Source organism: Cydia fagiglandana, chromosome 20, assembly GCF_963556715.1.
Source record: "Cydia fagiglandana chromosome 20, ilCydFagi1.1, whole genome shotgun sequence".
NCBI lineage: Eukaryota > Metazoa > Arthropoda > Insecta > Lepidoptera > Tortricidae > Cydia > Cydia fagiglandana.
Genome location: NC_085951.1, coordinates 3318389 through 3337214, shown reverse-complemented (window position 1 = coordinate 3337214; position 18826 = coordinate 3318389). Strand labels below are relative to the sequence as shown.

Genomic DNA, 18826 nt, shown 5'->3' with positions numbered 1-18826 from the left:
TGTCTCAATATAAAGGGTCTTGACATGACAGAGGGCGGCAAAATCGACAAATAGTTAATGCTTGTTATTTAAATTTTACAAATAAATTCTGGTCGACCCTATCTGAACAGCACATAAAAATAATTTTTGACCCAAATTTGCCGCCCCCTAAAATCTGCCGCCCTAGGCTTCAGCCTACTCAGCCTAGTGGTAAATCCGGCACTGGTTACAATCCTGGCAACTCTATCATTCTTTTAACATGGAACTGTTGAATCTGTTTAGTAACGTCGCACATGACCACAAGCGTAGCGAGTGGTTAAAAAAGTGGAATCTTGAGTGTTGCGAGGGTTTCAAGGCCCGAGAGGAGAACAAACTTTTCTGCCCTGGTGAAACATAAACGAGACGTTTTCATCACACTAACGAGAGGCATTATACTCGTACTAGCTGTAAAACATTACAAATTAATGCTTTAAAAGTTGGCCGTTAAAAACCATCATCAATACCTACATCCTACCGGTTAATATGAGCAAACAACTAGAAATTTGCACTTTAGATAGAGGATTGATTTCAAAGAATAAAGAGTCTTTTCAACTCGGAAATTCCGAGTAATACTTTTTAATTCAGACTAGGTATTTACTACTCAGAGTACCTTTTATCGCAAAGTATTTGTATTTTTAAAAAGTATTTTGAAAATACCTATTTCGTATTTTGTATTTAAATAAAAATTCAAAAACTATTTTGTATTTTGCATTTGAAATAGTATTATCAAGGAAGTATTTGTATTTTGTATTTAAATACTTTTTATAAAGTATTTTTCACATCTCTGTCCACGCAATTATTAAAACTTCCAGACAGTATGCAAAGTATATTAAAACCTGATAAGTGATTGTTAGCGCAACGTTGCTTGTGGTCGTCATAGCAACTGGCCACGTGACAACATTCAGCTGATAACATTCCATCATAGACTGTGTTTCGTTTTTCTTTTTGGCCAGCATTTGCAAGGTTTATCGCAAAACACCGAAATGACCATGTAGTAAAAAGTCGTTAGAACCATCTTGAAGTTCCGAACGGATTATCGACTCTATCTTTATGAACATTCGATTTTAAGTCAAATAGTTAAAGAGCCACCTGGCGCCTGGCGTGTACCAGACTACCTGAGAATGGGCATTTGTGTAAAGTCTATACAATTCGCGTCAGAAGCAATAGTATAAAACCGGCCAAGTGATTGTTGGCGCAACGTTATGGTCGCCATAGCGACTGGCCACGTGACAGACTTCGATAGCTGATAACATTCCACCGTAGAGTTCTACCAATAGATTCCGCGCTTGAGGATTTAAACAAAAGTATACTTCAAAATTAGAAAAACTGCGTACATAATTATATCCCTTTTTATTTTAATAAAAACCACTGCCAGGTGCTACTCATTGAGTTGAAATTTCGCATACCTCCGTATTTCCGATGACAATGTAATAATATGCTAACATGGAGCTGATCTGATGATGCAGTTGGAAGGTAGTGGGAAGACATAAACACATTGAGTTTAGACTCATTTGAAAGGTCTCGAGACGTACTTGATAGACATAACAATAGAGTCGGCAATAAAAGTGTGTATCATAAATATTTTTGACGGTTAATATTTGTTAACGACTAGCTATTTTACTTTATTTTATTACACGCTCTCTCTGATCTGTAAGTCTATGCACTTGTATACCTCAGTTACCACGCTTCAAAGCCAAACGAATTAGCACCGCGTGCCAACGCGCCAGATCACAAATTGAAATGGCTGTTGCTACTAGGAAATGCGTTTTATGAAGGTTATGGCTTAAGCAAGTTGATTTAATGTGATTGAGAAAAGGCCACCTTGAAGTAACAATGGTATGGAATTGTAAAGCAGTCGAGTATAGCCTATGAAAATGGCGGCTCTCTTTCAAGAACCATAATGTTCATGATTGAATTTGAATTGTGAAAGGCTGTGTTCGTCGAATTGAATGTTAAATTTTGGACGTCTATTATTACATAATGCCTTTTTCACCCGATTGACTTTTGACAATCTTTGGGACGCCCTGAGAGGCTTTGAGGTATAAAGGTCCATAGAGTCGCCTGAGTCTTAATAATTTCATTTAGCAATCATATTTATTTGTATATCGGGATTAAATGTTTTGAAATATGGAGTATAATTTTTTAGAAGATGGGTGAATAGTGGGGGCTCCATCGTAGGCCACGTCTACGCCTCGGCTAGTCTGTGGCCATGAGTAAGCCCATTCATAATTAAAAAAAAAAAATAGAAATGATAAATGGAAAAAAGAGGGGAGAACTTTTGCATGGTGCTAGTTAGCGGCCCGGGGAAGGACAGACGAAGACTAATAAAGAAAATAGGTAAATATAAAAGTAAAAATTATCTACGAATATAAATAGATCTCCACAATCTGTAAACAAAATAATAGTGCAATATACAATAGTGATCATATTGTTGGTTATTTGTTTCAGTTTGATTTTAAACCGACGCTTACGTAAAAGGATTAGGCGCTGCGCTGCCTAAGTTATATCGTAATGCAGTCTATTGTCTTATTCTAATTGTCTTTTGTGTTTATTGTGAGTCGCGACGCTGATGCTAATTGCAGACAAAGAAATTCAGTCTGCGTGTAAAGTGGAAGGAAGGACGGCTTTTGTTCCCTAATCAACGAGCTCGACAAAAGTTTATACATCACAGTAGTAGTCCAAAATCATATTATTAATTACGAATATTGTATAGGCAAGCAATTTTAAATGACACTTGCCTTTAATAAATCATCCTGTTGAAAGTTACAAATGAAGATCCATCGCTGACAACTACAAGTAGATTATTGAAGACTGTGATTTTCTTACAATAAAATTAACCAATGCGCTCTTAATAATGATACAAGAAATATCTGTTTAACGCTAAACATAGAAGAGAAATATTAAATTTCCATGAGGATTATATTTATAATGTAAGAGAATGTGGCAGACTAAGAGGAACGAGGAACATTACATGGACCAAATTAATGAAAAAGTTAAGCGCTTTTTCGTGGGTTAAAATGATGAAGAATCATTAAAAAATTTGACGGTGAAGAAACGCTTCTAGTTTGGCTGCTCTATATTTAAATGAGGTAATATTTGTCTATGTTCTACTCTAACAAACGTAGATTTATTTACTAGTTCTTCATAACTGCCGAGTTAGTAATCTCCTCTTGTGCAGTATTAACTGGTTTTCATTACTTGTATGTCTTGCTTCCTCCACGTGTCCGGTTATGTGCGTTTTCAACTCGGAATGCATTGCTTGGCAGTAATCAAGACATATCCGGCCAAGTTCATTAGAGTTGCAGTTTTTATTATTACTTAATGTTTTCTTGTGTCTGTTGTGTTGAAAGAATTAACGAAACTTTTTGTTGAGTTAGGTATAATATACGCATATAACAGAGTGCTGGGAGCACTCTGTTGTATTAAACATTGCTCGCACTTAATCTCTATCATCTTGTTTTAGTATTTTTCCCCCCTTGCATCCTCCTTTCGTAGCTCCTATGTATTCTCGATATTAATGTTCCTGCATTCAACGCTCTATCCTATCTCTTAATCTCTTATGTATGCTAGTGTGTTATTATGCTAGACTATCATATGACAAATCAGAGTCTATATTTAATGTTCAACCTCGACACATGTCGTCATCAATGCTGTCATCTTGTCATATTAATAAAACACTTCGCGAATCGTGAATGCCAGCACTTGAACCAATTGTGTCCTCAACTGAATGACTCCTTTGAATCTCGACATCAAATTACTTAGACCTCTTGTAGTTTACTTATTCGTCTGAAGTGTGATTACTGATTTGGGTTTTTCTAACGAGACAATGTTTTTGTCGTGTTTGTCTTCAATACAAAATTTGCAACAACATCCTGCAACTTGGTAATTTCGTGTATCCGCTGACATTGCCAATTCTTGTTTTTGTAAATCAATCAAGTGTGCAGAACTACAAGAAAACAGCTTATCATCAATGCTTCTAACACACGAAAAACTGCATGTGGCTACCAAAAAAGCGTAGAGTCGCAAAGTCTCGCAAGTCAGGGAGATAATTAATGTGTGTTTATCGCAAACGCAAGGTGGTTGTGGGGAAACCATCGCTCGTAACCGATGCGGTGAGTTGGTGGCATTTTTTGCCGCTCAGTGCCGGCGCCAGATGAGGTAAACGCGAGTACGCACGCGCTCGCTGACGTTGCACAATACGATTCACGGCGGGCCCCTACTCGCGGCAGAGACGAGGTTCAGACGCCGGCACCCGCCCGCCTCGCCCCGCCCCGCCGCCTCGCCCCGCGCCAGTTGCCTCGCAGCTGCCGCGCGCGCCTGTCGCATATTCTATGCGACTCCGCTCCTCCTTCACCATAATATGGATATACAGCACATCCGCGCTCTTATCAACATCCAATTCTCGTTTCTGTGGTTTTACGAAGTTGCCGACAAATACAAATGGATTATATTGTAAAGTGTCAAAGAAAACAGTAGTTTTTTAAATGTCCGCATTGGAATTTCTAGTATGGCAGTCGCCGTGGGCCGACGTGCTCGGCACATGGCTTCATAATAATACGGTGGTGGCGGGCGTTACATCAAAATGTACCAATAAGTGGTCGGGGGTAAAGCGGGAGTGAAAAATATGTGTTTTGACGGAAGCTTGTGTGTAATAGAGGTTAAATAAACCCAAAATTATCGACTGGTTTGAGACGACGTACTCGTGGCGTCCACGTCAACCTACAAATTGCCGCGGGTTTTCGCATTCCTTTACGATACGCCCCTGGTTGTCATTAACCATTTAACCAGGTGTAAAGACCATAGGTATGTGAATGTTTATAAACACTGTCCAATAAATCCTGCAAAAATTGTTTTGATAAGGACCAGTACATGTTATGAAAACTGAGTCATTTCACAACCGGTGTTTTGAATTCTTCGTCTGTACACAACGCTGGTCGCTTTGTTCAAAGTACAATTTGACCGAGGTCACCGGCTCGGCAAAACGTTGCCTAATCATTGAATTGCTTTGCTCCGACTTAATGACTCTATTTCAAATACCGCCGGTTTTTTACTACGTAAATTACAATAACTTAATTTTAATGAAGAACTGCATAATTCTACTCGTGAATACTCATTTACACTTCAAATTTTGCAAAATGTGTCAAAGAAGCAATAAAATTTGAGGAATTTGCGGCGAAGGAAAATGGCGGGCGAATTCTGCCGCCATTCTACAGCGGCTACGGCTGTGTTCAGTATGCATGCATGTGTGCGGGGCGTCTCATAGTGCAACGTGGCCCCGGCATGCCATAGTAGGGCTCCGTAGGCGTGGTCGGAGACATTCTCTCATTGCTGATTTCCTGGTACTCTCGGGTGAAAGAAATCAAGTGCAAGGTTTTAATTATTAAATTTCTTGTAACTTACGCTAATTTTCGTAAAGAGGTTAACTCATAACCTTGTTTCAAGGAATGCATAAGTATCACTGACGCTCGAACAATTGATGCATGTGCAACGCAGCGTGTGTAAAAACGTGCATCGAACCATATTAAATATTCGCTCGCACATCGATATAAAGAGGTTCGTTTACCCGCAATAATGATAATTCTTTGCTGACGACAGGCGAGGCATTACAATCAACTTAATTAGAATATGACACATATATGTTTAGCAATGAGTATGATAATGCTTCTGGGTAACCATTAGCGCATGAGAATTTAAATAAAGGTCTAATCTGAATGAAAATCAATTAAAATATAGTGGGAATAATGGCATACAAAGACATCAGATGAGAGAGGAAGGCGATGTAACAAAATAAGGTAACGGACTAACGGTGAACAGTCAAACAGTTAGCCGAATGAAGACAAAAAATACACACATTTTTGTGGGAATCTTCTGAGATTAAGATAAGGGGGATAAAATATCAGAAGGGACAATTTCATATATATCAATGAAATGAATGTAAATTAGAGCCTCAAATTTGAGGGCATATCAAATTATACACAGAATATCTTGGGAAAGTGAAATGTGGAAGGACTGTAGTACATATTCTCGGAAGAGCTTGTCTGACTATTGTCTACCGAAAGTCAGGTTATGCAACGGGAGTCTGCCACGTGGCAAGCCCTAACGCCGCCTCTACTGCGCCTGCGTGGCCTGCCTCCAAAACTCTCTTTCTTACAATTTCGCAAGTCACTTCAAATCGATTTGACTTAATTGAAAACATGATTATAACCTGAAAAGACTACTAGAGAATCGCATTACTTAATTTAATAATCTAATGACCAGAGAGATAAGCGATGAGCCGTTAATCGATTTTGAAGGAGTCACAAGTAATAAATTTGATTACACAATACATAGTTGCCAATGTCACTATTTGACTAATTAGATCAGGACTTCATCGGATGCCACGTGTTTCTCGCGCACATTGCGCAGGTCTACGCGGCCAGCTGAGATCCGAGAAAATCGTTACCGACAGCCAACGCACCCATTTTCACATCACGTGGCTTCCGACGTCTGGTTAACCATGCCCTTGATCACACTGTTTGGTTTTGATCCTATCCAAGAAACCTATAAGTACTTACATTGTTACCTTCTTATTCTTCTACCATGAAGTAAAGAAAGTTCTTGAACGAACTGGTTGAAAGATTACATTGGCCGACGGTTTTGGACCCACCACATATTCTTCCTTCTTTATGATTTTCTGAATTTACTTATTTCATGATTTAATCAAATTTGATACCAATAGCAATGACAGATCGGATCTTACAGAATCGTTTAGTCCCTCTAAAATTTGTACTTGTAAGTTGCAGTCGCAGTACCACATTGATTCCAAATAAAAAATGACTTTGTTCGTATTATCAAATTGGATTCTTATCTGAATCGTATAATATTGGGTCATAGAAAAACGAGGTGCCGATGATTTTAAACTAACGAGAATTTGTATACAAGCGACCAAACACCTCTATCTTATTTGTTTAGTAATGCTGTCGATTAGATAATTCTTTTTTTATCGCAACTATCAGCCAAGCTCATTACTTGTCCCAGATTCAAACAAACCATTTCAACTGTTTATTATTATAAAAAAACATCTGTTCTGTTTAATAATTTATAGAAAACAATTAAAATAAAATTCTTCTTTGAAGGATCCTCAGTCACGATAGTTTTCATGCAGTGCAAGGCAATATGAATTACCAAGATCCATTGCTTTATCATTCATTATGTTTTTGGGTCGCGGTCGTCACGTCACGACGTACCGGCGTGCTCGATTACTGGCCTGTGACTAAATCTCTTTCTTTTAATTTTCATTCACTGCTGAGAGTGTTGAGCCTACTTCAATGCTTACTACCATTGAGACATTTATGCTGTAAGTAACCTGAGTAAAGCTTTGAAAATGTTTTGTATAAAATAAATCATTTATTGTCTTGTAACTCATCTTAAATTCAATTGATGTTACATGTAACATCAGTACTACGTATTATATAATTGTCTATGATGATAAAATCGAATCTCATCAATAAACGATGCCAAGTCGCAGGTATCGGCTCTATCACCTTTCACGTGACTTATTCTAGTTCAGTCCATATATCATGTCTAAATGCCTTTTCCTCGTGATATCCAGTCCATGCCAAGTCTACTTTCTCTCCCGGTGCATTAGTTCGATTCCAATAAATCTTTCCCGCCCTTAAAATAAATCAATTGTGGCCATGCGCACAGGCACCGGGCCGAATAACGGCGTTAGCTTAAACGCGAACTAGGAATTTGTGATATACGACTTCATTTCAAGTTTATAATGCATAAATTTACCTGTGATTTATGAATTTCAATACTGGTCAACCGTGCAATGCAATATTCGGATAAATACAGTATCATATTTGATAGTGTTGTGTAGAAAAGTCACATTTATCTATTGTAATGTAGACGACCTTCGTGGTCTGAATGTCAGCGCCATGTCCGCGTCATTACCAGACCAGATACAACCTACAACGTTTAGTGGCATTTAGTAGATTATGTACTTACCTACACAACTACTTTCACATCTGGTCCGTATGACCTATACTGGAATTGCATATCCAGGAAGCGTTTTGTTACTTAACGCTATCGCGGAACTTCGAGATAATGACTAATGCGTGTTTTCTTAACCCTTCCGTAACTTTAGTTCACGACATTACCGAGTTGCATGGCATGATTATCACGATGATGTTCTTTTAATATACGACTGTTTACGTTATTCTACTTGAGTAGAAAAGGACTTTAAAGTAGTGTCGTAACGTCATTCTTATCTCTTTGTCAGAGATGACTCCCAAGTCCTTTCATTACTTTGTCCGCATGAACATTTCACATTGTCGTTCGTCGTTTTTGCGCCTCGTTTCCCTTTGTGATTTAAATGCACTTCAGTGTATTTATAGCCTTTTGTTGTTCTGAATGTTTTTAGTTTGCATGGGTCGGAATCGGAAATAGTTGCATGGTTTTGCAATTCATGTTTATGCCGCCTGAAGGTCAGGGTCGATCCCACGGCGCCGGCGAGTACTCACATGACTTGTTTTGTTTGTGTGTACGCCCGTATAACGTGTGCGATGCTGATTGGTTGGTTCTTACTTCACATGCCGCACTGTTGGTATTTTGACGTATGAATTTTTTTTAAAGTAACCGTTTAACAGTTTACACGGCTACAAGCAGTTACAAGCTAGAAGGAGGTAGATTTCTAACATAACACGTTTTTTTACCGTCTATATTGCCATATATACCATAGTGGTTGTTGTAGTAGTCCTAAATCGTTGGTTTTCTACATTTGCAAGAGATTTTATACCATAAATAGTTTATTTTATTACCGTCTTTATTTCAAAAACATCCAGATTTCCATTATGCCCTGCGATGGATTTCCATTATGAATTAACGATGAGAGTTACGAACATTATTTTACCGAGGCCGATGTCTTTATCAACAAGCCGTCCCAGTTAAATGAGTTAAGTAATGGAATCTGCAGATCAACTTATGTCAGAGACGATATGGTGGACTAAAAAATGTATTGTGAATAGATAAGCTAGCCGGAAGGTCCGGAAGACTGGCCTCGCTCCACAAACACTGATTTATCTAACCGCCATTATATTGACAAATTTTGCGGATCTACATTGCCATTGACTTTCGCAATCTCCTTGGTAGTTTTCGTCACTTTTAATATCTTCGGAAGTGTTGTCATGGTCATTTGCTTATCGTCCATTGTATAAATGTTTTGTTGCGTTCTGTTAAAAATTTCGTAACCAATCTGAACGGCTTTGGACTTTAGACAGTTTCTAACAAATAAGTGACGCTTGGGTAACTTTAAATATAAGCAGACTGTTATAATTATATGATGATGATCTAAAAGAGAAACCGCGTGTAAACTGTGTGTTATTATTAGAAATGAGATTTAATAATTAAAGTCACGCAATACCTTATGTCACGCCGCCGCCGCTACGAGGATGTTGCTAGGCATAATTATATATGATTTATGGAAGACGGCTTAGTTTCCTTTGATAAACTAAGTAGAAATTATTTTCTCCTGTTTCATGTCAATTATTCTAAAATTTCTGGAAAATCTTGATTTATTTTCTTTTCAGTTGAACCCATTTAACAGACATTAATCTCTGTGGGTCCCACATTGCTTGCAACAATATCAATACATATTTATTGAATTGAAATTATATAGAAATTGATTTGTGGTCAAGCGATTCTGTAACAACCATTTTCTCTAAAATATTAGCGATCTTAAATGTCTGTAAACTACAAGCACTACAACCGAAGATTATAGTCGTTAATAATGGTAATAAAATCAATCTGTCTTCCATTCATGTCGTTAATTTACATAAAAATGGCAGCCCTACTGGCTTTCTAGCTTAGAGCTAGAGAAAGGTACTTGCTGTTATGGAGCATTATTAAAGATGTATAGCTTGTGAAGCTTGTCGCATTGGAATCTCGGGTGAAACTACAGTTTCCCTTTGCGCTGTAATGTCATACGGTTTAGGAATGCTTTGCTGTAGTCAGCCGTGTCTCCTTTGATCCTTCCAATCCTAAAAGACACTTATTTATAGCTGATATCGCTTATGCTGCTCGTGTATTTTACGATGATCTTTATGGCTGGTTCGTTTTCAAGTACCTTAACATTTTTATAAGAAACAGGAGCCTATCTAGACTTAGCTATAAAACCGGGAAAACTATAAAAATCTTAATAAATGTACCTTCTTTAACCGACATACGCTCGCCATTTACAACTATGTATGTTATTTATTGTACACTATTAAATAAGAAAATTACGAGTAAGTCGTAATTTCAGATAAGTAAAATGCACATCCATTATCTTCGGTGCCTGGTGGGAACTTGCACAAACAGCTCCCAAGGATGTCTGGTTAAAAATGTGTGTCCGTCTGGTGAACTACAGACCTTGGACGGAAATCCCCATTGTGTAACGCTATCGCTTTATTTATAGCTTGTAGTTATGACTCAGCTGGTCTGGTCCATACTACAATTGAACTGGTATGATATGCCAGATTGCGTTTGCTTTTTAACGTCCGCGTGCGTAAAGCGTTTCCTTTATCTACCTACATACTTTTACTACGTGCTAATATTTGTATTTTCTCCTTGTCACAATTCTGCTCTTTCGACGTCCTCTAGCTAAACTTCAAGTATTTAGCTAATCTGAATTCTTTTGATAAATAAACTCAGAGGTCTTACCAACTTTATTCTTTTTTTTCTACGATCATTGTCATTTACAGTCCGTTTTACCTTTAGCAGACATTCAAGTAGCGCATTGTGAGTATGTTATACAACACATTCTACAAAATTATAGATTCTATACACAAAGCTAATCAATGACACGATGAGCTTCAACTTTCAACGATTACCACACCAGACACCTGTGTGCATCGTGCGAATTCTCACGACGGCGATTACCGCTTCAACCGTATAAAAGGCCTAATCAATTTGGTTGTCCATCACTTGCGGCGTCGAAGGTCAGTTTCCAATCCGGCACGCAACCGGTGTTTACTTGAAGTCGGACAAGAATAGTAGATGCAGAATTACGAAAAGCTTGATGCCAAGAGACGAAACTCAAACTCAAACATTTATTTAGCAGATAGGCCACAAGATGGGATGAAATTTAAACATCTGAGGAAGAAGTCACTAAAGTGTTAAGGAAACTACACATAAAGTCACAGACCTATTTAAAATCCTGATGTTTACGGAAAAACTACTAAATTTCAAAATAAAATGTTCATGTTCAAACACATTAGGAATTTAAAGTCAAGCTTGTGACCACACCAACTTCATTATTATATTGTTTCATAGGTATTTCGATACACTTGTTTATTTAGGGCAATGTGTTATAAAATTATATGTATGTTTATCAGGTCTACTTTTTTTTAATGTTTACTGCATTTGATTCTGATCATGTCTCCGGTAATTCACGTGCGAAATTTGTTCCGCTTACAGCTTGCAAAACAAAAACGATTTATGTGTACCAAGTATTTGCAAAATCCAGTGACTCAAAAGAAAATACCTTTCTGATTACTAGGCTCGCTTAATGTCGAACAATACTTAAACTTATAGAGGTAGTAGACCATTTAGAATCTTAGCCAGTCAAAGTGCTGGCTATTTATTACATGAAACTGCTGACAACTCTTTTGTCATAGCGTCATCTTTGTTTGAGTACGGTATCCATTTCACTTTGTTTAGGACTGAAACTCTACGACGCCCACTTGAAGTAAAACTCACTGTTACTCGTTCATACTAGGCTAGTTTTCTCTCTCTCTCTCTCTCTGCTCATTTTCTCGTGAGTGAGTATCGTTATCATCAGTTTATTTTTAGGGAGTATCGTCTTCAAAAATTTAAGGAAATAATCGGTCAGTCTGGTCTCTATGTTTGCCCATTAAAGTATAGTTATTCAAATCGTCAGGACACCAATCTATTAAAGTGTCTAGTTTGCTGAGATTAGAAGCTCATCTGGGATAAGAAGCGTCGAGAACTAAGTAGGCTAGCGTTCGTGTTTTTCGGCACGTATCACATGAAAAACCTTGGCCCAGTGACGGTTATTTATTACGTGGAACTGTCTAGCAGCTATTATGATAGCGTCATCATTCTTTGAGCGGCGTATCAGTTTCACTAGGAATTTAGTTGTTTTTATGTCTACTGTTTAATTAATGCTATCATTACATTTGTGTTTTGCTTTTAAAACGTACATTGTCCGAAGTCCGAAGTTGTAAGGAATTGTCTAATGATTACGAGTAACAAAATTCCTTCGTTGCTCGAGTTAAATGAATGCACCGCTAATGTACAGTTTCGCAAAAGTATGAGACTCGATCCAGTGAATGGACTGGCTTTACGTTACATGTGGCGCCCGCGTCAATGTACCAAACGGGCACCTACACATTAAAATGTCGTATTCCAAGGAACTTAGAGTTAGTTTCCCTTTATACATATTTGGAGAGGTGTAAAACCAAGTTGGCCGTCGGTAACTCGAGAATGACAGCGAACGGGCGACGCATTTGCGGTCTTGGAATGTGATACGTCGTACCGCGTCTTTCTATTGATTACATGTTTAGTACTTGCAAATATAGTCTCAGAAACTCCAGGATCCGAGTCTTTAAGGGGATATTTCGAAGATTCTCCTAACTGAATACATGCTGTACCGTGATAATTTTCAGTGTTCACGTGATTTTTTCCAAAATTAGCTATTGAAAAACACTTAGAGTATTTCAAGGAATATGATCTTAGGAAACACAATAGTGTATTACTGCAGATTATTTACTGCATGAGGCGCGTCTCTTAAAGTCTCTAACTATCCTCACCGACACAACTGAGTAGTTCATGTTTATGTAAGTTTCATAGTCCAATGCTCAGGGAAACTTCGCCAGTTTTTTTGACCTTATTACTCGTTTTGTAATGAGCGATTAACAGGCTAACTTGTTAAATCGATTCGCGCTCACGCAATATGCCTATGTTGTAATTTGTAGGGGGAATTCATTGTTCCGCTCCCCCTATAAGAGCATATTGAATTATTGATAAAACAATGATTTCTTTCGAACACGGACGATGAAACTAGTGAACCATGTCGATTTCATTTTCCCGTTGCATTTTTAAATGAACATACTTTATCAAAATTGCATAAAGAATGTACATTCGCAAGACCAGGGGTACATAAATGTCGAAGAGTACATGTAGTTATTGGAGTGAGTAGGCGCTGACCGCATTCTTTTCTGCCGGCAATGTAAAGTGGAGCGCACGTCCGCTGTACGTCTCCATGTTTTACTTGATATCCATCGATAACTCAAGTCCTGGTACTTTAAAGGCTTTCTAGATTTGCTAATAAGCTTGTTACCTTCAGATAAATTGAATTCAATTAATCGAATAAATATTTATGTTGGTACTTAGAAAAGTCAAGGTCATCATTGTGTTTCAACAATTTTTAAAGGATTAATGAATGAAGGAAGTGATTGTTGGTTGTGGGCGTTGCGGTAAACTTACTACAAATCGTTTTGAAATTTCTAAAAAGTCACTGATGATTAATTTGTAAAACTCCATAATCATAATACATTTCAAACTAGACTTTCATTACGGAAGAAAGGGCAAGCATCGTCTGTCAGTTCATAAATATATTTGTAAAGTCATTGCATGCACAATAAAACAATGACTTCGTGCATTAATGCTATTAATAAACATTTTCAGTGCCGCATATTGATGGGCCTAGTTACATAAACGTACAAATATAAATATAGTCTGTCAAGTAGAAACCAGTAGAAACAAGCGGCAAATTAAAGAAATGTAGGTTCGAAGGATTATCGTCCCATAGAAAATTTGAACTTCGCGCCTTTTGCTACCAACCTTGAATACCAAATACCAACCACAATGATGAGTATGATGCAAGTGAACTGTGATAACTAAAAATACATTATCATCGTTGAAGCATGGATAATTGGACACCGAATGTCACTAAAAATGACCCCATTTTGCTTTTATCATTGTTTTGCTTCATGATGGAATTGTAGGGGGCCTGATAAACATAATCAACATATCCTTTATCTTTATACCCTGCTTCTTTGTTTACTGGCAAACACGAGATGCGAGCATCTTTACATACAATGAGTAATGCAATAATCATGCACATCAATTTATCAATAAAGATACATCCACTTTTCCTTATTTACCTTCATTTAACAATTGCCTCTTTATTGCACACATCTGTATGCGTTTTTTATTAACATCGCCCTCACAACACGTTTTCTGCTTTGGCATTAGTCTTAAGTAAAAAAAGATAATCGTACCTAAATGCATTTGTTTTTGTTTGCATCTTTTTTCACGTCGCTTCCACTGAGGTATTCCATTATATTTTAGTATTTCAATGTCTGCTTGGCTCTGCATTAAAGTGCTCTTTGATAACTGCTTTTGCATTCTAATAATTGTCTGCAACCGGAAGTCTTGCATTTACATCTGTTTTGAATCAACTTAAGTGCTTGTTTGGATTCCTACATCAAATATATTCATTGACTGTAAGAACTAGGTCATTGAACTCGCAGGACTTTGTATTGTGTAATGGATTTGTGCGATAACACTTATTACTACACTAACTCAATAATAAACTATTCAGTGCTGGTTGAGTTATGATTATTGTTAATTGAATTTAATAAATGTCACTACTTCCTCATGAATAATGATTGTATAATAAAAACAAAGCCGTACTGGAGTATAATTACATTGTTATTAAAACTTGAGGACATACTTTACGAGACGCCACTGAAAATAAACGGCTTTGAAGATGAATTGTCGAACAATAAAGATGTAACAATTAAAAAGGTTCAACTTGTCCAACCCATAAGAAATACAATTAAAGCTATTCCTTTGATTAATGCCGCCGCCCAGGTTAACAATGTAAACATGACAAACGTCATTATCCAAACGACATTGACAAGATGGATCGCGTGTCATGCCTACGCGATTTTGACAGGTGTCCTTACTAATGTGTCTCAGTTACTCCATTGAAAAGAATCCTCTCGCTTTACGGCTAGCATGTATAATTATAACAATAGCCCCAGTTGCTCAAACACTTGCCACCACTGTATTGTTATGATTGACGTCAATAGGATTCGGTGATTCAGTGTATATATATATATATAAACTGAAGGCTATCATTGATAATGTCCTAATGTTTACTTTAACCTCGAGTATTGTTTATCATTGCGTTTCAAAACAGCTTCTGAATCATATTGTGTTTTGGACTGCCATCTAGAAATCCCTTAACAAGTGATATTTTCATTTTCAGTAGATAAATCAGTGCGATCGGTTTGCGGTGCAAATGTGATTTTATACAATTAGTGTATTAACTTATTTATTATAAAATTATATTAGTTAAGGACCAACAATGGAACGTAACAAATCGAAAGCATTTCGATGGTGTGCTTCCTACAACAGTGATGTAATGTTATATAGTGCATAGTGAACCCAAAGTCTGATGTTAGACTGCGTTAAGTTATTTATTAGTTAGTTTTGTACTGTGTGATAGTGATGCTGATCAATACGTTTTTGGACACGGAGGATTTCGTGCACTTGTATTACCCTGAGGATGAGCCAGCGGGTGCGCAGGGCTGCGGAGCTGGGGCACGCATGGCCAGCAAGTATCCGCGCCCGCCCTCGCCTGAATACTCCTCTTCTCAGTCTCAGGTAACTATAACATCTACTTCAGTACTTTCTACTACTGGAGCCTGGTAGAGGTGTACCCCAAGGCAGCATCTTGGGACCAACGTTTGACAGACACTGCCTACTATACTGCTTTAGTTCTCTGGTGTATTTTAGACTGTTAAATTCATCCTTGTAAGTACATATTACAAAGTATAAAATATATTTAAGGCCTGATTCGAAACAAATTTGACAAATTCAGAGTGATTTTTCTTGGATATTTTCTAGCTTACTTTATATATACACTACACTACGACATTATAATTATCAGAATCACAAAATTATTATACCAAAAAATTTTTTTTTTTATCAATTCTAAGATGATCAAAAAAATCAAATAAACGCCGCCGTCTTTTTAATTAGGCGCCAAATTGCTGTCAAAAACTTGATAAGTATGGAAGAAACTTGCACATAACTAATTTCCAACATAACCTGTTACCTAATATTATACCAATACTGAAAGGTAATTTCATTGCAATATCCATGAAACAATGAGGATCTAGACATATCTTCAAATATCTGGCGTATCAGGAATTTCGTCGATGTGGTGTCAGTTACCGGGCATTGGTTACTTTTCGACAGAGAAATCGACACCAACATCACTAAAAGAAACGGTTCGCAGCTTTAGTTTAATAATGCGGATTTCCAATATTACTTTGATAATATTTGGAGATGATCCACGATGTTTATGAGGCAATCAGCATGCTTAAGCCAGTACCCTCGAAATCGGACCAAAAAACTTGATTCAACAAAGTCCCACAGTATTGACCTATTGAACGGTATGGAGTGGAGTGTCCAAGGAATTAGTTCGTTAAAACAACAAAAACTATATGCAATATAATATTTCAAAATAAACATTGTTCTTGATAGGACTCAAACTAAGAAACTGTCAAAAAACACTGTCGGATGTATGATGGAGGGCATACAACAAAACTAACGACAGGAGCGGGAAGAAATGGAAAATGATGAATTTACTTATAAATAACAATTTTTAAACAAATTTTCAATAAATTATGGAAAAACAAATCTTGATTCAGCTAGCTTCAGTACCATTAATAGGGTTTTCAATTTGGCAGATTGAATTCGAATCAGGCCTTATTTGCAAAAATACTGTAACAAGAGGTGTTACAATTAGGCTAATACAATGTGTTTTGCTAAACAATACATATTGTGTTTTGGTTGTATTGATTCATTGTAATTGAATAAAAACAAATCTGTGGAAATTATTCTTGATTGTAAAAATCTCAATCACTGTCAAAAGTTAAAGCTGTCAATGTCAAAACTTTGGAAGAGAAAACAATGTTAAAAGGTTTTCCAATTTATAAATATTATTTCCATTTCCATTCCATTACCAAAATGCAACCAAGTAGATGATTATTGGTGAGGACTACCTGGACTAATTCAATCATTCTTAAAGAAGATATTAAACCACTGAATGCCATAAAGTTTTACTTTAAATGTCACGTGCATCCGTATACTAAGGATAATTCAATTAGACAATCCCATGTCAGGTTCTTGTCAACAAACAACCTTCTAGTTTTTGTTGCCTTCAACTGTTTACACGACCTCAGGACGAGGATGTTGAGCACACGACAACTTCGTGGACCTTCCGACCTTGTTATAAGAACTATAATCATACAGCATCTCCTCTAGTTCTAAGAACTTTATTGTCTAAACACGTTTATGCTATTTATTGCTCTACCGGTCTTTAACATCATTTCGCTTATTAATATCTATCTGCACATAAATCAGTTCTGTTGAGTGCGCAAGGTTTATGTCTATCACTTTTAATTAATCCAGAGATATCAGATGCAGTAGCGAGCTAAGTATGGTTTACTTCTTACGGTGTTTATGTTTTAATTGCCTTTTTCTATGGATTGCATGCTGTTGTTAAGCAAATCATAGGAAAACAGAACAGGGAGTGAGATTATAGATCTCAATTTTCAAGAGATTTGTGCTTTTGAAATGAAACTAATTATTTTAAATTTTGTCTGATTTTTCTGGGTTAAATTAAAGTAATTCTGATACGGGGAAAAATATACGATCTTCGATCGGCTTCGATCAAATTCCAACTTTTGTAAATTTCTAAACTCAATCCCTATTATGGTTTTTCAATTTAGCGAAACATCTATATACGGCTTTAAATATCGGACACTTTTATCAAGTATATAACAAAATTAATATACTGAACTGTTAATTTAGCACATATCTTACCGAGTTAAGCGAAGCATGAGCTTATTTACAACATTTCGAGTTTAAAATTGAATCATAATAGAGAGTAGTTCGCAGCCGAATACAAAATGATTTATAAATCGCATCAAACCAACAATGCCTAATAACGGGATATTGCTCTTTATGAATTACTGGCGTTGAATACCCGCATTATTAGTAGTAACAATCGTGCCCGTTTATTACTTAATGATCTTAATGGATTAATCATTTTATTTAATCCATTAGTGATTATTTGCCTTTAGTTTAATGCTGTTTTATTAATTGATCGTCAGCATTAATTTAATAGTGGAATCTTGTGACAGCTGTCTCCATCAAATCTGACTCCTTTATTTCCGTATTAGTTATGAAATTATCTTCGCTTTTATTTATTTCGGTTTTAACATTTTCCTCCTCATTTATTAAAATTTTTACCTTCGTAGTCGTTTCCTCATATCTGAGGAAAAGGAAAACATACCTGAGTGCAATTACTTTCACGCTTTTTGAGAAATTCGTTATAAAGACTATGTTTAGCAGCCCCTTTGGTTAACAATACGCACTCTTATGATTCTTATGAAATATGAGTGAGGAATAATTAATTATTATCTTCTTAAAATTGTTAATATGCTCAACATTGTCTACTATGCATAATCCTACTTCGTATACCTACTCCTAAGGACTGTTCAGTTTACTAAGCGGACACTCTTACAACTCTTTTAATCGGCGAATTTAAAATCAATTGACGTACAGCTCATAACAATATAATTAACAATCCCTTATTTATCAATTGCTACATATTTGTTCCCATAATAGTCAAATATTTTTCCCGAAGGACCGAACAAATTTGGAACATAGCAAGTTAGTTCTGCAATAAGGATGCACAGGCTAGTATTCACTGCGAAAAATCGTAAATATGTACAAATTTTCC

General features: G+C 36.7%; 1 protein-coding gene across 4 annotated transcripts in view; it reads left to right on the top strand.

The window, feature by feature from the left end:
• LOC134674338 (myotubularin-related protein 4) overlaps nt 1-18826 on the top strand; it is a 133797-nt gene that overhangs the window by 46019 nt on the left and 68952 nt on the right. Inside the window, exons 1-2 of one of the 4 annotated variants that reach the window (XM_063532381.1) lie at nt 3999-4470; nt 15278-15675. The exons of 1 other annotated variant lie outside the window; for it this stretch is intronic. In XM_063532381.1, coding sequence (XP_063388451.1) covers nt 15520-15675 — 156 coding nt within the window. In that variant the 5' untranslated portion in view covers nt 3999-4470; nt 15278-15519. Of the gene's footprint in view, nt 1-3998; nt 4524-15277; nt 15676-18826 lie in introns of those variants that run through there. 2 more of the 4 variants (XM_063532382.1, XM_063532383.1) reach the window with 2 other exon arrangements.